General features: G+C 39.9%; 3 protein-coding genes across 5 annotated transcripts; all 3 read left to right on the top strand.

Annotated features, from left to right (window-relative positions):
• The first annotated feature begins 1,483 nt into the window (after positions 1-1,483).
• Positions 1,484-5,421, top strand: LOC102714505 (26S proteasome non-ATPase regulatory subunit 13 homolog B-like). The gene is made up of 6 exons (XM_006644158.3): positions 1,484-1,792; positions 2,306-2,752; positions 2,891-2,971; positions 3,676-3,872; positions 3,967-4,066; positions 4,904-5,421. The coding sequence occupies exons 1-6, from the start codon at positions 1,646-1,648 to the stop codon at positions 5,087-5,089; spliced, it is 1,158 nt and encodes a 385-aa protein (XP_006644221.1). The 5' UTR covers positions 1,484-1,645; the 3' UTR covers positions 5,090-5,421.
• Positions 5,422-14,519: 9,098 nt separating this feature from the next.
• Positions 14,520-19,310, top strand: LOC102701225 (DNA replication licensing factor MCM5). The gene is made up of 19 exons (XM_040527269.1): positions 14,520-14,701; positions 14,803-14,917; positions 15,001-15,144; positions 15,246-15,425; positions 15,525-15,623; positions 15,736-15,863; positions 15,957-16,062; positions 16,147-16,281; positions 16,491-16,568; positions 16,877-16,981; positions 17,067-17,158; positions 17,250-17,382; positions 17,501-17,596; positions 17,666-17,760; positions 17,850-17,940; positions 18,017-18,126; positions 18,285-18,414; positions 18,494-18,595; positions 18,679-19,310. Exons 1-19 carry the CDS (start codon positions 14,535-14,537, stop codon positions 18,760-18,762), a joined length of 2,190 nt encoding a protein of 729 aa, XP_040383203.1. The 5' UTR covers positions 14,520-14,534; the 3' UTR covers positions 18,763-19,310.
• A 508-nt stretch (positions 19,311-19,818) lies between these two features.
• LOC102714046 lies at positions 19,819-22,871 on the top strand. 3 transcript variants are annotated; one of them, XM_006644156.2, is made up of 3 exons: positions 19,819-20,094; positions 20,703-21,542; positions 22,526-22,871. In XM_006644156.2, the coding sequence occupies exon 2, from the start codon at positions 20,716-20,718 to the stop codon at positions 21,508-21,510; it is 795 nt and encodes a 264-aa protein (XP_006644219.1). In that variant the 5' UTR covers positions 19,819-20,094; positions 20,703-20,715; the 3' UTR covers positions 21,511-21,542; positions 22,526-22,871. The 3 variants fall into 3 exon arrangements, with proteins under 3 accessions (XP_006644219.1, XP_006644220.1, XP_015692902.1); XM_006644157.2 differs by having other exon boundaries at positions 20,703-21,548; XM_015837416.2 differs by lacking the exon at positions 19,819-20,094 and adding an exon at positions 20,222-20,279.
• Positions 22,872-25,582: the final 2,711 nt, after the last annotated feature.

Raw genomic sequence — 25,582 nt, 5'->3', positions numbered from 1 at the left:
ATTGAGGGGCTGCCTCCATCCAAAGGCAAAGATGTCATATTGGTGGTAGTAGATCGTTTCACTAAATACACCCATTTTATCCCATTGAAACACCCTTTCACATCAGCTCAGCTGGTTGAAGCTTATTTGGAGAATGTTGGTAAGTTGTATGGCATGCCTAAGGCAATTATCTCTGATCGGGATAAAGTTTTCACTTGTCAATTTTGGCAGACTCTCTTTCCAAGTTTAATATTTCATTGCATATGAGTTCAGCATACCACCCTTAGTCCGATAGCCAAACTGAATGGGTCAACCAATGTTTGGAGATGTATTTGCATTATGCCACTTCAAGCAGTCCCACGAAGTGGTGTGCTTGGTTGTCTTTGGCTCAGTATTGGTATAACACGTCATACTATACTTTCTTACGGTGCTCTCCTCACAAAGCTCTATATGGAACTAATCCTGCTTATGGTGTTCTGCCTCTAGTCTAGTCTGACAACATGGAGTCTTCTACTGGTGATTCTCAAGCAGCAACTTAGTTGTTGGCTGAACGGGAATTTTTCTCCACCTTACTACGTCATCACCTAGCTAGGGCTCTGAATAGAATGAAACAATTGGCTGATGCTAAGTGCACTACTCGTGAATTCAATGGGGGTGATCAATTTATCTCAAGTTGCAGCATTATGCTCAAAGGTCTGTAGTGGCTCATTCATGTTCGAAGTTAGCTCTGAAGTACTTTGGGACATATGAGATTTTGGCAAGAATTGACTCAGTGGCTTACAAGCTTAGGTTACCTGGTCAGAGATTCATCCATCCTATCTTTCATGTGTCATAGTTGAAAGCATTTGTACCCAATAATTCACCTGTGTTCTCTAATTTACCATCTCCATTGGAATTGGATGTCGCTGAGTTAACTCCTAAAATTTTGAATTGTAGATTGGTCAAGAAAGGCAATGTTGCTGTTGTGCAGGTGTTGGTGCCGCGTTAGGGTGGATACCCTTCCAGCGGCAATGGCAACCTATGAAGACTATGATGTTGTTCATGCAAGGTTCCTGGATGCACTCGCTTGGGGTCAAGCTTCATCTCAAGAGGGCGGCACTGTCACACTTGAAGGCGTGATAGTAAATACAGAGTAATACCCTGTTTCCAGAAGTATACACGAGAAGCAGTGAAGAGAACAAGTAGAAATGTGTGTTTCAACATTAGAAGACGTAGTAGACAAGCTGCATGCTTTGTGTGTTAGCTTGGGACAGAAGTCAAGTGTGCGTGGGGATTAAATATCATGGTGTGGCCACTATATGCTGGATGATAGTAAGTCTATCACCTACCCCATCAGAAACTCTTTCATATTTTTTAAAAGAAAAAATAATTGAGACCTATATATCAAACCATTTTATAGATTTAATAATAACATACTAACGATAATTTTTAATAAAGTTATGTTGCAATAATATATATATATATATATACACACACACTAGTTGCACACAAAGAGAAAACTGAAGTAAGATTCGTCTATTTCCTTCTTTCTTCTTCTTCTTCCTCAAGTTCTGTTCCCCTCTGTTCAACCCAGCGACAGTGAGAGGCAGCAGCGATCTCACCAGCGCTTGGGCTGTAACACGCGGCTTTCCTCCTCCTCCCCTCCCCTCCCCTCGATCCCTCCTCCATGGCGCTGCAGTACGTGGAGGCGCAGCGCCAGGCCCGCCCCGACCTCGCGGACTCCTACGCGGACCTCGCCGACCTCTACCAGCGGAAGCTCTGGCACCAGCTCACCCTCAAGCTCGACCACTTCCTCCAACTCCCCGCCGCCCAGGTCTGCACTCTTCCTCCTCCTCCCCTTCCTCTTGGGAGCAGCGCCCTTTCTAGGTTAGCTACCGACCCCATTCGGATCTCTCCGCAAACCCTATCCGCCGTTTTTTTAAAAAAAATATTTACCAATTCGATCTCAACACTGGCTAAGTTGGACGGAACCCTAATTCGGCCTAAATTAGATACCGATCCGGCCGCCGCATGAAGCCACCACTTTGTGTAGACTTATCGGAGAAGTCACTCAATTAGCAATTAAGTATTAACTATTACAATATTGAAAAATGGATTTATTTGATTCTTTAAAAGAAACTTCTCTGTAGATTTTTTTTCAAAATTTGTACTGTTTACTGGCCTGCCCGGAAAGCGTTCTGCAATAATCTAGCAGCTGAAAATTACAAGGCCTTAGCTGATGTTTCAATATTTGATTACTTCAACCTTATTTGGGTCTTAATTGAAGTGCAATCCTGTGGGCTTTCTTTTTTCTTTTGCAATTCTAACAACATTCATCGTCCTACAGACCAGTGACACGATCATACATCTCTACAGCAATTTCATCTCTGATTTTGAGACAAAGATCAATCTTCTCAAACTTGCTCACTTTGCGGTCATTGCATCACGCCAGTACCCTGACAAGGATGCTGCTATTAGTTTTCTCGAGGGTGTGATAGCAAAATTGCGTGAGACAAGGGAACGGCGCATCAATGAACCCATTCTCTACGTCAAGATGCAGATTGCTGCAATTAACCTTGAGAAGGGAGATCAAAAGGAGTGCAAGAAGCTTTTGGGCGAAGGAAAATCCACTCTTGATAGCATGACTGATGTTGATCCCACAGTCCATGCTAGCTTTTACTGGATATCATCTCAGTACCATAAGGCTCGCCAAGAATTTGCTGAGTTCTATAAGAATGCCCTTCTTTATCTGGCGTACACTACCGTGGAATCACTATCTGAGTCGTTCAAGCTGGTATGTTCCATTAACAATGCCAATTACATCACAGAAAAAAAATCATTTCCACCTCTCATCTTCTCATTAGTTTAATACCAATGTGCTCGCCGTATAGTTTGTGTTGATAATTTACTCTTTGATGCTTTCATGTGTCAGGATTTGGCATTTGATCTCTCCCTTGCAGCTTTGCTTGGTGATAACATATACAACTTTGGGGAACTATTAGCTCACCCGATTGTAAGTTAGACTTTGCTTGGGCATAATTTCTTTGTTCCCGTTGCTCACCTTTGATGTACCCGTATCATTTGTGCTTGTACCTGCCTCTACAAACATTTTGTGTGGCTTGTTCTCATACTCACAAATAATCAGTCGTTTGTTTTTTTTAAAAAAAAGTGCATTCTAATGCGAACTGCAAGGCTCCCAACATAGTTGTGTGCATGATACAGTAGTTAGGTTTCGTGGTTTTGTTGTTTTCTACTCAGATTAACAGCATTTATTGCCAGATTAGCAGCATTATTCTCGTGACTTGAATGTATGCAGTTAACTTTAATATGATAAAATGTAATAAAAAACAATGAAAAAAATCCTGTGATAACTCTGTGACCCCTTTTTGCTGAATGTTGAATAATGTAATGGCGAACCACTGAATTGTTATTGAGGAAACTTTGTATTTTCTTTAAATGGAAACAGCATAAACATTATTTTGCATACATTAAGGTCAAACCATCTTTTATTAATTGAACATAACCTAAGTGGACTTTATTTTTTTTGTTGTGAAAATTGATATTGACCTGTGGAAACCCAGGCCGCAAACAAAAATTTCCCACAAATGGACACAAGGTGTTTTTTTTTAAAAAAAAGAATCTTTTGAATGGCCCCTAAATCTATATCAGCATGTCTTTTATTCATCTTTGTTCTAATTTCTACGTTGTACTCCTTAGATCAACAGTCTTATTGGAACCAAGGTGGAGTGGGTCTATCATATGTTGCAATCATTCAACACTGGCAACCTAGCTCTCTACCAAGAACTTTGCAGGGTCCACAATTCTGCTCTTAGTGCCCAGCCAGCTTTGGTGCAGAATGAACGAAAACTGCTAGAGAAGATCAACATTTTGTGTCTGATGGAGATAATCTTTAGGTATGGCTTTGCTACTTCCTTTTCTATGCCACCACATGTTCCCTATTCCATCGTTTTCTTTCTTCTAAGCCTCGTGTTCTTTTTCATATTGTAGCCGACCATCAGAAGACAGGACTATCCCATTAAGCGTTATAGCTGAGCGCACTAATCTTTCTATCAGTGATGTGGAATATCTTCTTATGAAGAGCCTCTCGGTAACTACATTTCTTATGTTCTATTTTTCATAAGATATTCTTTATATTTTAATGGAAATACATCGTAGTTATGCATAAATTGTTTTTAAGATTTGGCATCAGAACATTGCCAATTTGTGAAAGCCATATCTAGAATGGTGATTGTTTATAACTCGTGATGCATTGGTATTGCTTTTAATTCCTCACCTTTCTTGACTTGTAATTTACTTTGCAATTCTCTATTGGTTTGTTTTGTGAACCTTATTGGTGAATAGTGACTTACGAGTGTGCACTGTCAGTTCAAGTAGATCTGTAATTCACATCCCTGTTTCTTTTCTTGTTAGTACATGTTACTATTTCGTTTACCTTAACGCTGTCTAATCGTTTCGATTATGCTTATGCTTATAAGCGAAAATTTAAATTTTAAAACTTAATTTTAGGGTTGATTTTGTGGTTTGTTCTTCGTAGTTTATTTTACAACATATAAATTTTAATCACGATAGACACATGTATAAAAATTTTATCCATAAACCATACGACTTATTTTTCCCAATAAGCGTAATGATGGGGACTTTGTTTGTGCAATGCATCATCCACTATTCCTAGTGCTAATGCACCAGCTTCGTTACAGTTTTTTTTCCCATCTTTTTCAGACTTCGGCTTCTGTTTTTTTCTACATCATTTTAAATACATCATTCTGACACTGAAAGGCAGGGTATCTAGGTAGCCAAAACAGTGCTTAAGTTATCAGCTTCTTACAGAAGATCCATGTGGATGTTTTCTATTCAGTTGCTAGTGTATCAGCTTCCACGCAGTCAACAGCGCATCTGGAACATTAATGATTTTTTTCCACTGCAGGTTCATCTTATAGAAGGGATAATCGATGAGGTGGACAGCACAGTTCATGTATCATGGGTCCAGCCTAGAGTACTTGGAATTCCACAGGTGAAGGCCTTGCGCGAGCGGCTGGACGCATGGGTTGGAAAAGTTCACACTACACTGTTGTCAGTTGAGGCGGAGACCCCTGATCTTGTGGCTGCATAACTTGTCGATCACATATCAACCACTGTTATCAGTTGGTGGTATGAGCTTAGTCTGCAAGGCTGCGGTGCTTAATGAGAGGTGATCTAGCTGTGGTGCTTATAGTTCTCTGGAGAATGAAAACATGTTTGCCTTGGACATTTCCCCCTGTACTTTCCTTCTCTGTTATCCTATTGACGTTGAGGCCTGGAGCTTGATGCGTTATCACGGAAACGACACAAAATGGATCAAAAGTTTACCGACAAGGTGTCATTGTAGCTTTTTCAGTCAAGTTTAGAATGTAATTCAGCGGATATTTTGCTTCTATTGGACATGGATGCAGGATGTGCTGATTATCTTTGCGTTGAAAGGGCTGGTGGCTGACGTTTGGACTGGCAAACAACGAGCATTTATTCGTTGTGCATTTCGGTGAAGGCCTGCGTGATGCTTTATTTTCATACTTATTTTTATCAATAATTTTGATAATTTCATGAAAAATTGCGAAAACAGGGCCTAGTTCTAAAACCTGCAAAAATCAGTAACCCGTTGGTAATTGGATGGGCTGCCAAGGAAAGTTTGGCAATAGGCCTCCAGTGGGCAATCGGATTGCCAACGATACATTGGCAAGCGGGGTTGGTCTGACGCTGACAAGCGAATGTTCATGCCTCTGTTAATCCATGCAAATATCTCTATGTGCTCGGAAAGTTTAGCATGTAATTTTTTATGTATAAAGTTTTGTTTTGTACATAAAGTATTTTTATATAGAAAATTTACATAGGAACAAATTTAACATATAAATTATCTAATAGGAAAAAACAATTGCTTTGAAATATCATCTTAGGTCCCATTTAGTTCTAAAAAAATTTTGGGAGACGGATCACATCGTACGGTCACATATTTAAAGTATTAAACGTAGTCTAAATACAAAACAATTTTCAGATTTTTCCTAAAAATCGCGAGACGAATTTTTTGAGTCTAATTAATCTGTTATTAGTATATGCTAGTTACTATATGCTGTAGCGCTTATGGCTAATCATGCACTAATTAGGCTTAAAAGATTCGTCTCATGATTTTTCTCATAACTGTGTAATTAGTTAATTATCATCTATATTTAATGCTTCATTTAGGTGTCCAAAGATTCGTGATATTTTTAGGAAAAGTTTTTGGAAACTAAACAAGGCCTTGTACACTCGAAAGATATATAGAAAATATATAATCTTTTGTGCTAAATGCGTGAACGTAATAGAATGCTGAGCATATTAATAATTTGTGGTAATTATTAAGGGTACAAACGAGTGAAATAACTATCATAAAACTAAAAAATGGATATAATATAGTGTTAAAAATATATACATATAAAGCTTTTGTGAAAAAAGAAACCCACAGCATTTAATAGCCGAGGGAGCGTATGCTTCGAATTGAATGGTTCCATTCCATGGAAAAAAACACGAGATTGGAGACATGACAAGCTTTCTAGACTTGTAAATTTTGAAAAGATAAAAATAATTATAAAGGTACATGAAGGCATATGCGTACATTATATATTTTAGGGACAAAAATGAAAATCATTTTCTAGGAGAGTGTGTGCTTTTTGTAGCTAATTGTATGTTTTCCAGCAAAATATCATTTTCTAATGCAACTGATCGACCAAACCATCGGTGGAAATTCAAGTTTTTCTTTGCAAATTTTCAGCGTAGGGCGTATTCTGTTCGCGCGCTCAGGGAGCGGCACGTGGAGTATGTCCAGTCTTTTTGCCTTTTTATAAAAAAAATCAAACAATATATTAACATTTACAGATGAAAAATAACTCGTGAATAAAGCTTGTATCTGCGTGTTTTTAGTAATATGAAAGTTAAAACTGAAAAAAATACGATAAAAATTTAAAATTTACTTTATAAGAACAAAATCGAAAAAAATGGGATGCTACCTATTCTTAGGGCTCGTGGGTTGACCTCCTTGACGGTCATGCTAAAGAATGTGGTCCAGTGAAATTAGTAGTCCCAAGCTTTCGTCTGAATCTATTGGGTCGTCTGCATTGCCGCAGCCGAGCTGGGGTGCTTGACTATCCAACATTGGTCAACTGTCTCTGATCGCTAAATGCCACTGTTTTTCTCAATGGTGGATCTGATGCTAAAGAGGTAGAGTTTCAGCATCCCTTTTATTTTCTTTTGACATAAAAATTTAGGAGGTGTTTTAGTGGGTACACCTAGCCTATAGTCCATAGACGCATGGGTAGAGATACGACACCAACGCCTGTCAATGTAAATGATTGATTATCTGTCTTCGTTAGAGCATCTACGAGAGAATGACTGAATTTTTACTCTCTAAATCTAAATTTAGCTATTTATATCATGTTTGATAATTGCAAATCAGATCAGATATGCACTCTAACAGACTCTTCATCACCACTCTTCAATCTAGCAGGGGAGGATGATGGGTGGGCCCCACCCATGTGGGATCCATGGATAGCTATCTTGTTATTGAAAATGGATTTGCTAGATTTGACCAATGACTTGACATGTTTTAGTCATTTAAATGACATGACCAGTTAAATAGGTAGTTTTTTAAGGATTGTTTTTATATAAAATTGTCAAACTTTAGTATAATAAGGGGTTGTTTAGATGAGGCTAAAAAGTTTAGCCTCATGTCACATCGGATGTTTGGACACTAATTTGAAGTATTAACATAGACTAATAAAAAAACTAATTTCATAAATGAGTGCTAATCTGCTAGACAAATTTTATAAACCTAATTAATCCATAATTAGAGCATGTTTACTGTAGCATTACATAGGCTAATCAATAGATTAATTAGGCTCATTAGATTCGTCTCGCAAATTAGTCTAAGGTTATGCATGGAGTTTTATTTATAGACTACGTTTACTATTTATAATAAGCGTCTAAACATTCGATGGGACAAGGGACTTGTCCCAAACACCACCTAAGTGGGCGATTAGATGCGATAAATTTAACTATATGTCACTCAATACACATAACTTTAACAAAATGTCATCCAATACATGGTAGCTATAAAAATGTCACTCATCAGCTTCTACTTCTTAACAAAATGCCACTATGAAGTATTTTTGCATCTAACTGACTTGCGAAATGACTAAAATACTCCCTTCTATAACAGATCAAGGAGAAATTTAATGATATGCCACTCTATAGGATTGGCTTGAACAAAATACCATCGTTACTATGAGTTTATAAAAATGCCACCAGCTATGTTAACAAAATGCCACTATGGAACAGTAGAACAGATCAGAAAAAATGAAGAAAAAGTGGAGAAGAGAGAGCTGGCTTGGCTGCTGCTGGGGAGGCGGCAGTAGCAGACCGGCGTGGCGGCTACTGGGGAGGCGAGCCCGCGCCGCCCGCCCGCCTGCCCTCCGCGCGCGCCGTGCAGCGGTGAGCCTGCGCCGCGGAGCTCCGCGTCGTTCGGACGTGCTGTGCACCGCACGTCGGTGAGCCTGCGTCGTCCGCGCGTGCCGTGCGTAGGTGAGCTCGTGCCGCCGAGCTCCGGGCCGCGCCGCACCGTGCCGCCGGCCTCTCCGTCGTCTGCACGGCGCACGTCGCACCGGCGCCGCCCACCGCCGAGCTCCGCATCGTCCGCACATCGCACGTTCGCACCGCCCGCTGGTGAGCCCGCCCTGCCGGCCTCCGCGTCGTCCTCTCGTCGACGCCGGCGCTAGAGCTCGCTCTCTCTTCTCCCTTTTTCTGATCTGTTAACGGGGGTATTTGAGTCATTTCGTGTGCTGAATGGATGCAAAATAAATAAAATATGGCTTCTACTGTTCCATGGTGGCATTTTGTTAACAAGATAGCCGGTGGCATTTTTATAAATACATGGTAATGGATGGAATTTTGTTAAAAGTCACTCCTGGTGTCATATCATTAAATTTCTCGAAGGGTCGGATCAAGTTTTGAAGAGAGTTCAAAGAAATGGAGAAGAGAGAGGCCGGCCGGCGACCCCGGATACCGCCGCTCCGACCGTCCCCCTCCCCGCCGCCGCCGCGAAGCTCAACTACCCCCGGGCCCGTCGGTCGCTGCTGCTGCTGCATCTGCTTGGTGGGCTTGCGGCGCTTGAGGGCGAGGACCGGCGAGCCCCAGTTCCATTCAGATCGAGATGCAAAACATGCATGCATATATATATATATATATATATATATATGCATAAAACTGAGCTCCAAAGAGGCAAAGACCAAGAGAAAATCTAACGGATGCGGTAACAGAAAAGCTAGAGATGCTACTAGCTGCTGCTACTGCTGCTGGATGTGGATTTTGGTAATGATCTTGTGCTCTTGAAACAGCAGCAGAGCTACGTACAGAAAACGACCTGTGAAAAGAACAGGCAATGCACCGAAAAAATGAACATGGAGACAACTTATATGGAGCCAACTGTGATTGATCCGCACGTACGAGAGTGATCGATCTTGCATATCTGGGACATGAGGCAAATGCATGCATGTTCCCAATTTCCCATGTAATTTTTCACATGGAACATATGCAACAGGCGGCACCAGGGACGAAATCAGAAATTTATTAAACATAGAACTTAACAATAAAATATATATCTTTTAAATAAATTTTATGTAAAAAAAGTAATTTTTCAATGCGATTTTTGGGCCAGGCGTGGGGCTCCAGCCCAAGCTACCCACGCCTGGTACCTCCCCTAGGCGGCACCGAGCGCAAGTGCCTAGAGCGAATCCTGGACGCGGTGCACTGGGAAGTTAAGGACGGCGGAAGCGCCGCGGACGGAGAAGGCCGCCTGGTCGCCATGGCGGCCGCCTCAGGGCTGTCGAAGGTGCCGAGCCAGACGCGGGCGCCCTTACGGGTGGAGTTGCGGATCTCGGTGGCGAACTTCACAGCGGTGCGCTTCGTGGGGGACGGCGGCGAAGGGGACGGCCGGAGCAGCGGCAACGAGAGGGACGGCCGACATGGCGACAGCTGGGGTCGTCGGAGCCGGTCGGCCGGCCTCTCTCTTCTCCATTTCTTTGAACTCTCTTGTCCACTTGATCTGTCGTAGAAAGTATATTAGTCATTTAGCAAGCCAGTTAGATGAAAAATACTCCATAGTGGCATTTTGTTAAGAAGTGAAACTAATGGGTGGCATTTTTATAACCGACATATATTGGATGACATTTTGTCAAAACCATGTCTAACGAGTGGCATATAGTTAAATTTCTCGTTTGAATCCAGGGATTTTCTGTAGTCTCTTGCCACATCGGATGTTTGGATGTTAATTACAAGTATTAAATATAGACCGATAACAAAACCAATTGTATAAATAAATGGTATTTCTTTAGATAAATTTTTAAGCCTAATTAATCTACTATTAGCAAATGTTTACTGCAACATCACATTCGCTAATCATGGACTAATTAGGCTCAATAGATTCGTCTCGCGAAATAGTCCAAAGTACGGGGTGTGTTTTATTGATAGTTTATATTTGATACTTCTAATCAATGTCCAAATATTCGATGTGTCAGGAACTTAAAAAAGTTGGGAAACAAACACCACCTAAGGGCATCCACAATGTGCATCTAAAGAGTGAGTAGTAAGGAATAAAATATTACTACTAACATGTTGTATACATTGTGAGAGTAGTAAGTAGCTAATACCAGATAATATGCCTACTACTTAGTCATAAGGAATAAACAAATGATTCTCTTATCTTTCTTTCTCAGGCTAGTGATGATGGGTCCAGCTTATAATTCACTTTTGTTCTTTCACTATGTGACTACAACAATAAATAATAGCCACTTACACAAGATCTACCCTTATTTACAAGGTAGATACTACCTCCGTCCCATAATAATCTCATTTTTCGTTTTTCCATGTCTAACATTTGAACATTCGTTTTATTTGAAAAATTTGTAAAAAACTTAAAAATATTAGTCACGTATAAAGTACTATTCATATTTTATTATCTAGTAACAATAAAAATATTAATCACAAAATTTTTTTAAATAAGTCGAATGATCAAACATTGAACACGGAAAAACGAAAAATAAAATTATTATGAAATAGAGATAGTAGTAAATATTGATGATACCTAGATAACATAAGCAGTCTGTTGGACATACTCTTTTTAACTCCCGCATGTCTCATTTTAATCGCTCATCGCCGGATTGCGCCCAGTTCAGCACCGACAGTCCAATCAAGGGCACATCACCCAACCGTCCCACGTCGAGGCATCGCCTGCCTTATCCTGTAGTGCAGGCTGCCGCGATGCGAACGGTGGCTACCAGGTTCAACCTACCGTATTTGCCGTCCGTGAGGCAGCACGGTTACCTCACGGTAACTGTGATCAAAAAAAACTACGATAAATTTAAAAAACAAAAATTTGAATTCAAACATTCTCGGTTAATTTGGTAACCAAATGGTTAGTCGTGGCCAGTACGTGCCGAAACAACACATGAGAATGATGGAAACTGTGCAAAATCGTACGGTTTCGGCTGCGAAAACTGCGGTTACCGCGAGAAAACTGTGGGAAGAAGAATAGTTAAAATTTTATGAGATATCAAATGCAAAAAAACTTTAAAGAATCTGAAAAAATACAGAAAAATAAGAAAAATATTGTGACTATATTTATGACATTTAGGACATGTTATAGGAAAACAAGAAAATCTTGACATGACATTTTCTAAATTCTTGACATAACTATCATATTACACTTCACAAAATAATTCACATCAATAACAAGTAACAACAACTTTATTTTAATTATTGCGTCACAAATATCCCTACTACCCATTATTACGAATAAAACTATTATGTATGTAACATACACATATAATTTTTCTCTATACATATTTTTACTATATCCATCATTGTATATTTGTATTTCAACATTATGTACAACGTGTGTCTAGTGCAAATTATTAATGACTCAACAACAAAATATTATTAAACATCTTCTTACGAAATATTATTTGTAATAGGCTATTTTTTATATTTTTCCTCCGAAATTTTTGGTTATGATTTTTAATTGCGCCGAAAATACACTTTTTTCATAAATTTCTTTGACAAAACTATATTATCAACCTATACAATATATATTTTTTTCATTAAATTTCTTCAAAAATTTTAAGTTCTTCTCAAATTCATACTCAAAACCACGATACATACCGTAACGAGCCTCCTCCGCGGGATGGCCGGTTACCGGTAAGTTGAACCCTGGTGGCTACCCTGTTGCACTCCACCGTCTCCAGCCTTCACTTCTGACTTCTCTCCACGGCACTGCTGTCGGCCTGGTTGCTGGCTACTGCTCCAATCAGATTGGTGATCTCTGAAACGTGACAATTTTCAAGGGAACTGAAAAAAGAAAGATGCCTGCACCAGTTAAGACTGATCCAGTATCTGATGCTTTTAACTTTTAAGGTAAACTTGAGTAATTCAGTCACCATTTGCATTGCACCAGCTACTATATCCCTCCAGTTTAAAATATAGGGCATAACTAAATTTTACTTTTCATTTCATGGTATACAGCAAAAAGTGTGCTCGCAAAATTAACAACTATTTCTCTCTAATGCAGCATGTATCTCTCTTTCTGTCCCACGCTCACTGGTTATTGCATCATGTTTATATATATGTCTTCATTTCGAAATAAAATGTATATTATTTATGTTGTTTTACATCTTAAGTTATTGATTATAGTATTATGGTATAGATTGCGATCGTTTATTCTTGTCAAGCCCGTCCTGTCTGTTTTTTCCCCTGGTTCAGCCATGTTTGTGAGCTAGACGCCATATGAATAACTTTACGTTTCCTTTGGAGTATAATGCAACTTCCAAATCTTTCCCCAGTTGTTTAGTTGTTTGCATATCACCTGTAGATGATTTGCCCTTCTGCTGCACTGACCGTCACTCACCTTGCTCCTCCAGCACATGTTATGCTGATTTAACAAAGATGTCCTTGGTGTCCAAATGCGAAGTAAAGAGAAAAAAACTTACTCATTTCCTTTCAAAATACTAAAATATTATCCATATGTTTCCACATAATTTTATTAATGGTAATAAAAGTTACTATGTTATATATATATATATATGAAGTCTCTATCCTACTACCAAATGTAGCTACTACTTTCACGTCTAAGGTGCAGAAACACCTCCATACATATTTCTGTTATCTTCCAACAGAAAATACAAACTCTATACATATAGTTGTATCATTCATATGAGATTTAACAGTGCCTATATTTTCTGTTGAGTGGAAACAGAAATAATCATGAAAGTGTTTCTCATCATGGATATGAAGAGTGTAACTACACCTGATAGTAGGATCTAATTTTCATATATATATATATATATCAAAACTAATATGTGCACCCCTATAGAATAAGCTATTCTATGCCCTCTTCCCCTCATAAGGCCCAAACCCTCTCCCACCTCATTCTAAAGGCCCAAAACCACTATTCTAGCCTGGTCAAACCCATCTTTCGTCGATCAAATCAAATCCGTCATTTGACCTTCCTCCACACCCTATCTTTGTCAACTTTCGTCTATCTGAAAAGTACAGTAACACGAAGGTAAAAATACAATAACATATCTTATAAAATACAGTAACAACGTCAAAATATAGTCATGACGGATCTAGCTTTTAAATCACATTTTTTAACCAATGTGGTGAAAACGATTTTGAAAAATAATATAAAATACATGAGATATTGCTCTCTAAAGATTGAGAATACAATATTTTTTAGCTCTCTCACATACATTAGTTGTATTGGAGCAATATTATATAGTCATGATGTTACTGTACTTCTATCGTGATGTTAGTGTATTTCTATCACGACGTTACTACAATCGTGTAGTAACAATATATATATATTTTATAGCAACATAGAGTTATTACTATATAGAAGGCGCATCGTAACTGCACTTGTAGATATCTCTTAAGATTTCAAACTTTAAACAACTTTATATCTTATCTCATATATGATTTTTTAAGAACTTTTATACCATATTGTTTAAAAAATGTTTTAAAAAGTAGATCTCTTATGGGTATGTTTCGATATTGTTACTATAAATTAGTCGTTGTGTTACTGTATTTTTATCGTCATGTTAATGTACAATTCCTATGAGGCGAGAGGTGCACTTAAATAAACATGAGGAGAAGCCCATTAAGGGGTGACCCATGGGGTTTAACCCTTTGACCAGCCTTTAAATGGGGTGGGGTGATTTTGTAATTTCTTAAAGTATAAAGTTAAATTTGTAAATTATTTAATAAATAAAATTCAAAATTTTAAAAATTCTCCTCCTCACCCCAACCCTAACGAGCTCCCCCTCCTCCCGCCAAAACCCCCGCCTGTTTCCCGCCAAATCTCCTCCCCTGTTACCCACTTCCCGCCACTTCTCCGGCGCCCTCGCCCCACTTTCCCGCCGCCACCCCATCTCTCTCTCTCTCTCTCTCTGCATCCGCAGCGTCGCCCCGCCACCGCCGCCGCCGCCGCCGCCGCCGCTGCAGCCATGTCGGGTTGGGACGAGGGCGCCGTCTTCTACAGCGACCAGGCGCAGTTCCCGCGCGGGGGCCCCGGCGGCGACCCCTCCGCCGACCTCACCCGCCACTCCGCCCTCCGCAAGTTCAAGGAGTTCCTCCGCGGCTTCACCGGCCCCTCCGGCGACTTCCCCTACCGGTAAAGCTCCCCCGCTCCCCCCCCCCCCCTCCCTCCCCTCACCCAGATCTGACGACTCCATGGCTTAACCAAACTGATCCACCTGTTCTTCTTGGTCGCAGCGAGAGCCTGGTGCACAACCGTGACCATGTCACCGTCGCCATCGAGGACCTCGACGCCTTTGACGCCGAGCTGTCGGACAAGATCCGCAAGTCGCCCGCTGATTACCTACCGTTGGTGCGTTTTTCATTTCTGATTCTTTTTTTGTTTCTTGCTTTGTTGATATTACAGCAAAATTTACTGATGGCGGCTATATGTAGTTTGAGACGGCGGCGTCCGAGGTCCTTGCGAGCCTCCGGTCCAAGGTCGCCGGCGAGACTGGTGAGATGGAAGAGCCCGTCACCGGGGATGTGCAGATCTTCCTCTCCTCAAAGGAGAACTGCCTATCCATGAGGTCCATTGGGGTCAGTTCTCAAAAGATCCTTTTTTTTTTTTGCTGAGATTAGCCGGTTGTAGAGCCGTATAAAAGTTCAGTTCTTTTTGACAATTTTGTTGCAAATTTCAGGCCGACTACATGTCGAAGCTGGTGAAGATTGCCGGGATCACAATCGCCGCATCAAGGGTGAAAGCTAAGGCCACTCATGTAACGCTGCTCTGCAAGAACTGCAGGAGTGTGAAAACAATGCCGTGCAGGCCTGGCCTCGGTGGGGCTATTGTCCCACGATCTTGTGACCATGTTCCTCAGGTCTACCAATCCCCTCGCTAAACATGTTTTGATTATGTCTTGTTTGTATAGTTTAGTTCTGATGTGTTTATGTGTTTGAATTTTCTTTGCCCTTATTAGCCTGGAGAAGAGCCTTGTCCCCTGGACCCCTGGATTGCAGTCCCAGATAAGAGCAAGTATGTGGATCTCCAGACTCTCAAATTGCAGGAAAATCCTGAGGTTTGTTGCCGCACTATATGTCCTCTCTGTGATGCAGTAACTTTTATTAATCCCCTGATGTATACGGCTTTATTGGTTGGATGTCATGGACTTTCTTAATTTTGGTTTCTAGGATGTTCCAACCGGTGAGCTCCCAAGGAATATGCTGCTTTCTGTAGACAGGCATCTTGTTCAGACCATTGTTCCTGGAACTAGATTAACTGTAATCGGTATCTACAGTGTCTACCAAGCATCTGCGAAGTATGTTGGATCTAAACATCTATTGAACTCGTATCCTTTTTATTGGGCTAGACTTCTTACATGGTTGATGATACTTAAAAATTCATTTTGTAGCCAAAAGGGTGCCGTTGGAGTCAAACAACCTTACATTAGAGTTGTGGGGTTGGAGCAGTCTCGAGATGCCAATTCGAATGGTCCCTCAAATTTTACACTGGACGAGGTAGTATGCTTTATAAAATTCCAAGTTTCTCATTGAAGGGAGTTACAGTTTATCTTCAAGGCTAATTTTCTTGTTGGTTTGTAGGAAATGGAATTCAAAGAATTTGCACAGAGGCCAGATGCATATGCGAAGATTTGCTCAATGATTGGCCCTTCAATTTATGGCCATTCTGATGTCAAGAAAGCTATCGCATGTTTGCTGTTTGGTGGATCAAAGAAGGTACAGTGTGCTATTGCATTATATTGCATGACTCATATATATATATATATATATATATATATATATATATATATATATATATATATATATATATAACCATCCAGATCCAGTGGTTGATATATTAAAATATAAAATTGTGTTGGATACAATGGCTAGTTGGCGTGACTCTCATTATACTGTAATTATAAATAAATTTTCTTGTACTGCAGAGGCTACCAGATGGTGTCCGTTTGAGAGGGGACATTCATGTCTTGTTATTGGGGGATCCATCAACAGCAAAATCACAGGCAAACATTTTTTTAGATATCATTGCATTTAGTTTTATGGCAGTGTAATACTACAAGGAATACACGTTGATCTCATTTAAGACTTGCACTCCAGGATAATGTTATTTAATGTTATCATTCCATTTAGTATTGTGGGAATGTAATACTATAAGAAAGCTCAGGTTAATCTCATTTAAGACTTGCATTCCAGGGCATTTTGAATTGTTCTACTTCACGTATGTCAGTGGACAAAATCATTGTGCATGAATTTTTTGCACTATTAAAACTAAATTATCTCTAGTGTGACATGAAGTTATACATTTCAACAGTTCCTCAAGTTTGTAGAGAAGACGGCACCAATTGCTGTCTATACATCTGGGAAAGGTTCATCAGCAGCTGGTCTTACAGCATCTGTAATTCGGGATGGTAGCTCAGTAAGTTTGCCTTCCCTACAAGGATTATTGTGTTTACTCAAACTTATACTATCTACAACTAAATAACATATTTTTTCCTGTACAGCGTGAGTTTTATTTGGAAGGAGGGGCCATGGTTTTGGCTGATGGTGGAGTTGTCTGTATTGATGAGTTTGACAAAATGAGGCCTGAGGACCGGTAAACGCCGATCAATTTAGTCTTTTTGGTTGAACCTAGAATAAACGTTGAAACCATATTGAGCCAATCTACCTCTCTGCTGTGATTCCAGAGTTGCAATTCATGAAGCCATGGAACAGCAAACCATATCTATTGCCAAAGCTGGCATTACAACGGTACTCAATTCGAGGACATCTGTACTAGCAGCTGCCAATCCAATTGCAGGACGCTATGACGACCTTAAGGTCTGTCTAAGTTCTCATTTTCTTACTTGTACTATTTTCTTATTTACAAAATGTGTTAACTGTCCTACCCTTGTATATAAAACAATGAATTGAAACATTTTCCTTTGCTGCTCATCAGACTGCACAAGACAACATCGATCTGCAGACAACCATCCTCTCTAGATTTGATCTAATCTTTATCGTTAAAGATGTCAGAATGTACGATCAAGATAAGGTATGACGCACAATTCTGTCCAGCTCACATTTCTGTGTTCCAGAGACTTAACCAATCTTCCAAATGCAGCGAATTGCAAGCCACATCATTAAGGTGCATGCCAGTGGTGCTGCTGCTTCATCCAAGAACACAGATGCCAGCGAAGGAGAGAATTGGCTAAAAAGGTGTGATTGGCCTTACATTTTCCTGTTATACATACTACACAGATTTGACATGATCTTTTATTTAATACATAATAATCTTCAAATGTTAGGTACATTGAGTACTGTCGCGTTAGTTGTAAACCACGACTCTCTGAGAAGGCATCTGAGATGCTGCAGAACAAATATGTGGAGATTAGACAGGTACATACCATGAAATTTTCACTTCGTCGAGCTGTTGTTCAGACTGTTCAACTTATTTATATTTTTCATTGTGCAGAAAATGAGACAACAAGCTCATGAAACAGGGAGAGCTGCAGCTATACCCATCACTGTGCGGCAACTTGAAGCCGTTATACGTTTGAGTGAATCTCTTGCCAAGATGAGATTGTCAGTATATCACATATTAAACATTCGATAAAATTTATTCGCAAGTAGTTCAACCAGCAGTGGATTTAGATATTATATTTTCCATATATTGGCTGTTATTTCCCGTGTGTCCTAACTTGGATGTTTCATGAATTTCCTAACTGGTATTTGATTATTAGGACAAATGTGGCTACACCAGAGCATGTCGAAGAGGCATTTAGACTGTTCAATGTTTCCACTGTTGATGCCGCAAGATCTGGAATAAATGAGCACTTGAACTTATCACCTGATATTGCAAATGAGATCAAGGTTAGTCTTTGCATCCCAAGTGAAACACCAACTTGCCAACTTTGTTTTCTAAATCTTTTTCTCCATTTTGTCTCGGCAGCAAGCAGAGGCACAAATAAAGAGAAGGATGGGAATCGGAAGCCACATCTCCGAGCGCCGTCTGATTGACGAACTAAATAGGATGGGGATGAACGAATCCATTGTGAGGAACCTCCCGTCATAGTATGCACTGCCAATTACTCATGTTACCTTCCTTTCTCTTATGGTATCTTTCGACTCCTTCAGGTGCGAAGAGCCCTTCTGATCATGCACCAAAGGGACGAAGTGGAGTACAAGAGAGAGCGCCATGTCATTGTCCGGAAGGCTTGAGATGGACTGCCGTAGAGTATTTCTAAACCTGAGGACAACCTGTATGCAGGCTCTGTGTACAATGAAATTTTTTATTAAATAAACATTTTTAACCACTAATTTTATTACTAAACCACCGGACAATTTTTTTGAAACTGAATCTTTTGACCACGCCAGTTGGTGGCGTGGCACTATCAGTTGCGTGACAAGACAATGCTGCCATGTCACCGTTTCGTCACGCTAGTCAAAAGTTTCTTACGGTGAAAATATTTTCCTTTGAGGTTTAGTAATAAAATTATTTGTTAAAAATGTTTAAAAAATAAAAAAATTTCGTGTGCATCTGGGAGAGGACAAGGCATGTCTCGGTTGAGCGCTGACATGACAATTGTAATGTGCAGGAAGAGAAGAAATCCACCACCCATCATTCCTTGTAATGAAGCCGTAATTGAACTACACTGAGCTGTAACTGTAATCCTTTACAGCACAATTGAAACTTTGTAACCAAGGTCCTGAGAGTATGTATTCGTATCATAGTAGTTAATTAATTCATGATGATGGTAGCTGATTAATCAGAGCATGTGTTTATCACGGATTTAGAACTGATGATGGTACTGACTAAAAAGTATACATAGGTGATGGACATTGCAATGGGGACCGGACAATGCCATTGCCAAAAGGCGGCATAATCCCAAAATATGTCGTTTGTATTATGCTTTTAAGCTAAAATTTTAACTCAAAATAGGCCTAAAGTTGATTTTCTGGTTTATTTTACATCATTTGTTTTTGAATTGCTAAGAATACCTTATAAAAGTTTTTACCAACAAATTATATTTTTGGTTTCTAATAAGCCGTGCAAGTTTTTACCAACAAATATGTAATGGGAGCTCTTGTCACTTGTCAGAACAAAATCACAGAGAATGGAAGAGTCTCCACTCTGATCGCTCTGCAAGCGATGGCCCAATTTTTCAAGACCCATCTCGGCCCAATTTTGACTAGTGCACCTCGGCCCACCGAGCAGGTCAGCCCTAGGCTTGCTCTGCTGCGCCACACCGAGTCGAGCCGTTCGGGACCCCGACGCCGCCACCGGCCACGCCGCCGCACGGCACGACACGACACGACACGCTCCGCCCCCTCGCCTTCGCCGGCGCCCCCTAGCCGAGGCTCGCTCGCCCGATTTCCGCCTTGGGCCTCTTGCCGCCCCCAAGGCGCTCTCTAGGCTCCAGCCTCCGACCTCCGCCGCTCTACGCTGCGTGCCTCGCGAGTTCGCCGCGCCGCCTGAGCCGGCCGATCTCCATCCCGCGAGCAGCGGCGCCGGTGTCCCCCCTCCCCCCTGCCGCTTGTCGTCGCTCGCTGGTGAGCATCCCATCCATCCGCTACGCGCATCCTCTTTCTCTCTCTCTCTCTCTCTCTCTCTCTCTCTCTCTCTCTCTCTCTCTCTTCAGCATCCACAGTCTCTTCTCGATACTCTTCCCGGTTTTGCGCTAAACCACCAAGCTACTCTTCTAGATCTGGAAGCTCAATCCCCATGCCCCACGTTGGTCCGTCCCTGAATCCTCTAGTATTGATGATTTGCATTGCTATTTGCCTGCTTAGTGACCTTCCTGTTTCTTGCTCTGTGGTGTGGTTCATAGAGGTAGCAGCAATGTACCATTGTCTCTTGTGCAGTTAATTCAGTGCGTCTCTGTTTTGCGTGTGCAACTTTTATGTTCTAGTTATTGCAAGAGCATGTTAGTTTATTAGTTACTGCAAATATGCAGACATCTCTGTTATTTCAGGAGCATGTTAGTTTATTAGTGTCATGTGTTATTTCAGGAACCTATGTTATTGCAGAAAACTTGAAGGTTAAAAACATTGTCTTGCCTGTTTCTTTTTGTGAGTTTAAGAAAAATCTGTGTCTTGAAATATCACCACACTCAGTAAGAAAGACATGCTAAAGATAAAATTAATGGTGATTTATGCAGCCTAGGTGGAGCAATGGCTTTAAGTTCGTCTGGGAGCATGTCTCGGCGTCTTCTCAAGGCACTCACTGTCAACCCGGCATTGGCTTCTGGGATGACCTGTCAGCTTCAACAGCGGGCGCCAGTGAGTGGGACAGCCAAGGGTAAGGCTAAGCTCAAGACTGGCCAACAATTGAAGCGTAACACCATTGGGGCAAAGAAGGGTGCCGCGCCTTCCACTGGTGGTGGTGGTGGCGGTGGCGGTGGGCGTGGTCGTCGTGAGGCCATTGAGCGTATTACTCAGATTGCTGAGTCTTGTCTCAAAGCCTCAACTCCCCTGCGCCATCTGTCTCCAAAGGAGCGTCTTCGTGAGGCCAAACGTGAGGAGCTTGGACTCATCTCCAAGGAGCGGCAACGTGAACTTGATTTGGCCAAGGCTAAAGCGAAGTCCAAAGGCCGTGGGGGTGATGGTGATCGTGTGCTGATGGGTCCTCCAGGTCTTGACTACATCAGTCTTGGATTGGTTGATGAGGATGCAATCCCTAAATATGAGCTGACAGTTGAAGATGGCCGGCGACTTGCCAAACAATACAGTCAGGTGCTAATGCGACGGCACCGCGCACGGCAAACTGCGGAATCTTCTCTTCTGAGGCTCAAGAAGGAGGCTATTGCAGCACTCCCTGAGAAGCTGCGAGTTGCTGCTATGGTTCCTGACATGACACCATTCCCTGCAAACCGTTACATGGCAACACTCACACCACCAATTGAAGGGTATATTGAAAAGGTGCGGGATGCTGCCAAGAAGTATTCTGTGAAGGAGAAACTTCGTTGAGGTTACTTCAAGGAAGGAAAGGGTGTCTAGAGGTAAGGGTGAGTTCTTTAAGTTGTTCTTTTGTTGATATATCGAGAGTAAACTAAGATATACAATGGTTGCTAATATTTTTCCCTTTACTGAAAATAGTGTGTTTAATAGCTCACCATCCAATTTACAATATTTGCTTCTAGTAGCCTGTTAGTGATGTAAGGTTTCTTGGAACATAAATGAGGTCCAATCCAATTCGTTGCAAAGTATGTGCATATACTGATGTTGTTAAGTGTTGGTTTCTAGTGGTACCAGAAGTTAGCTTGAGAATATGAGTTAAGAATCATTTGCTCTTTTAGACAAATTCATTTGGAAGTTTGACTATGAGCACTCTCTGTTGAGGTCTGTTCACTTTCTTTAGACAAGCTAGTGCAGGACTCTGGCCACAGCCAATTATGAAGGGGGGGGGGGGGGGGGGGGGGAAGGCTTTTTTTTTCATTGGCCTGAAGGTTGAACCCAGATCAGATTTTATTAGACAAAATCCAAACTGAGTAAAACTAATTTATTTTATGTGCCTACTGTCAATGTCCTCTAATCTAGCATATATTCTATAGTTTAGAAACCGAACTTAGGGCCACAGGCAATTATGAAGGGGGGGAAAACTTGGAAGGCTTTTTTTTTCGTTGGCCTGAAGGTTGAACCCAGATCAGATCTTATTAGACAAAATCCAAACTGAGTAAAACTAATTTATTTTATGTGCCTACTGTCAATGTCCTCTAATCTAGCATATTCTATAGTTTAGAAACCGAACTTAGGTTTAAACTCACATCTAGCATTTGTCAGTGCCCTCTAATCTAGTACTGCTAACCATTAAACTTGTATCTCTTGTGCACGCGGTTACTAAACAACTGAACCCAATCTGCTTTTTTCTTGTTTTTTTGTCTAGTATTCTTCATCAACTGATGTCTCATGTTTCCTCCATCTTCTAACATAGTCATGTTTCCTCCATCTTCTAACATAGTCTGTTTTTCTGTTACATCTGTAGGTAGATGAACATCTCTCAGCTACGAGAACAGAGCATACTTTATGAACTGGCGTATCAGTGCAAGCAGCAATTGGGAAGCTTTGAATTTTCGATATGTTTCTTTCGTCATTTTCTTCTGGCTGGATTGCTGCATGCATGAATGGCACTTTCTGAAGCTCGATGGACATTCGTTTTGTTTGTTTGTTACGAATGTTGTTAGGCAGCCAACTGTGTAATAAGTGCCCGGCGGTCGGATTTACATCTGCCATTTAGATTTTGCATACTTTTTTTGACTGCTAAAATGGTTGTAGCAAAACAATGCGACAATGCCTAACTGAGGAGATCTTGGTATTGGCTCTCGTGTTTATTTTGGCAAATTACTAATGCCCAAGATACTTGTTCAGGTTAATTTCTTAGCACGGAAAGATAAATATTTCACTGATTCGGAAAATTAACAGTCGATTTTCAGCCTTTCACGATCAAGCATTGAACCAAACCACAGCGTATTTAGCTGGTTAGTTGCCAGCATACCGCGTAGTTAATAAAATTTGCAGTTTGGAAGGTTTCTCCTGTTATAGTTTTACCATCTCTGGAAGTGACTCGAGGTGGTTGAAGTAAGAAGAGTTCTGCAACTGGGCCTTATCTAAGTTAAATTTTAAAATTTAAAACTTAAATTTAGACTTGAATTCAGGGTTTCTTATCATAATCTAAGGATATGTTTATAAAAGTTTTATGCATAAAATATTTTTTATTTTAAAATATATCGTTCCGAAAGCGAAACGATGGAAACCAATGAACTGGTGTTTGCGGGTTGCAGTTATTTCTTGCTAAGGTCTGAACTAAACGTGTGCACGTCTCTACCACACGCTTAGGATTTTAAGGTGTGTACGCGTGTGAGGAGAAAATTTACGGGCGAGAGACGCGAGTTGCGATCCTAGGGATCGAACTCGCGCCGGCGGCTCGCACGCCCACGTGGCTGACCACCCGAGCACTGCTCGGTTCTCTAATTAACTCGCCGTTGATGGTGAGTTCCCCCTTCTTCCCTTCTCTCCCCCAAAATCCAATGCTAGGGTGATGAATTTTCATCTGAAATCTAACAATTCCCTGTAATTTATTGTTTTACTACTTAAACAATAATACCTTTTGTTTTACTATGCGACGAAGGGTACGAATTATGGCTCCATATATATTACTCGGCATTATTTTTCCTAAAACCACACGAATACAACTAGTAGTCATAATGTGATTACAATATAAGTAGCATTTAGTTACAAATATAACTAGCATTTAGTTAATATAATTAGTGTATAACTAGCACGAAAGTTTGACGTAAATAAAAAAGAGATAATCTACTTTAAATCACTGAGTTTGTTCCGATTCAACATTTTGTCGTTGGCGTCGTGACTTTTATAATATGTCATTAAGTTTCTGGATTGTTCTATGGTATGTCATTGGACCCTGATTTTTTTAAATATACTAAAAATGCTATTATTTTTGTTGCAAGGTTAACAATTGATTTATATACTTAGGTCGTGTTCGGGAGCTGGATAAGTTATCTTATCCTCTCGTTTTCTGCACGCACGTTTCCCGAACTATTAAACGGTGTATTTTTGCAAAAATTTTCTATAGGAAAGTTACTTTAAAAATCATATTAGTCTATTTTATATTTTTTTAATAATTAATAATTAATTAATCATGTACTAATCTATTGCTACGTTTTTTACCAGATAAGTTATATTATCCATCTCACCAATGAACGCGGCCTTAGAAGTTTTATAAAATTATGAAATTTTATGTGTGGCCTCTTTACAAGACGTGAAAGTTTGTGTATAAGTTTATAGTATTTTTGTTTATAAATATAATTTATCTTTTATACGTAACACGGTGTGTATATATATTGAAGTATATACACAAACTTATATGGTGTGTAAAAAGAGTATAAAAAAAGTTTTCTAGAACTTCTAATGTTATAAATAATCGTTAGTCTTGCATGTCTTTAAGGGCATTTTTGGTATTATCTAAAAACCCATAGGCTTAAGAATATATTGTATAATAATTGATAAAATATATTGATATTCTTCCTCCGTCCCTAAATGTTTGGCGCTGTTGATTTTTTTATACACATTTGACTATTCCTTTCGTTTTATTTAAAAATTTTATATACATATTAATTATTTCTATATTATTTGATTTATTGTTAAATATACTTTTATGCATATATAGCTTTACATATTTTTTTAAAAATGAATGGTCAACCATGTGTCAACTCAACGGTATTAAATATTTAGGATGTAGTATAAATCATTGAACAGCGACGAACTTAGTGGCGGAGAGTATATTCTCTCATAATAAATGTCCAGAGTTACATTGAAATATGTTAATTACATTCTAATTTGCGCTATTTATATTATAGTTATGCAGTAATTGTACTTTAGCTATATTAGTATAGTAAGTATTTCTCTGTTTTACATTGCAAGGCTCCCTTTGATTCAAAGAAAATTTATAGGAATTTTAGAGAATTTTATTCATGTAGGAATTTTTTCTATAAAATCATTTGAATCAAAGAAATGAATCCTATCAAATTACTATGAAATGCCTCAACCCATACCATACAAGTTTTAAAGGAAATTTAAGAACCTTATAAAAGAATCCTTTTGAGTATATCTTTTCTTAAATTCGTGTGTTTTTCCTGTGGTCCAATCAAACGATTATTACTATATTTTTTCTGTATTTTACGATCCTCTATTTTACACTTACATTCCTGTCAGAATTCTATGTTTTTTTATTCCTTCGTTTATTCGTTCTTGTGATCCAAAGTCTTATTTTGATTTATATGCGTGTTAATAAATCTATGTACATATAGAAAATATATATGTTGATATACGGATAAAATGGATAAACTCAAAAGATTTTGTAATATCAAAGTAAGAAAATTATGGTGTACAGATCGGCATGAATCAGCAAGCGCTCTTCCCGTCGCTACCAGCAGAGGGATCTTTATCCATCCTCAGCTGGTGGGCCATCCCTGCCAGCTGTACCATCGCCATCTTTCTTGACACGCAAACGGCTACTTCAGCG

Source organism: Oryza brachyantha, chromosome 1 (genome assembly GCF_000231095.2).
Source record: "Oryza brachyantha chromosome 1, ObraRS2, whole genome shotgun sequence".
NCBI lineage: Eukaryota > Viridiplantae > Streptophyta > Magnoliopsida > Poales > Poaceae > Oryza > Oryza brachyantha.
The sequence above is the reverse complement of the archived record's forward strand: the minus strand, read 5'-3'. Positions and strand labels throughout refer to the sequence as shown.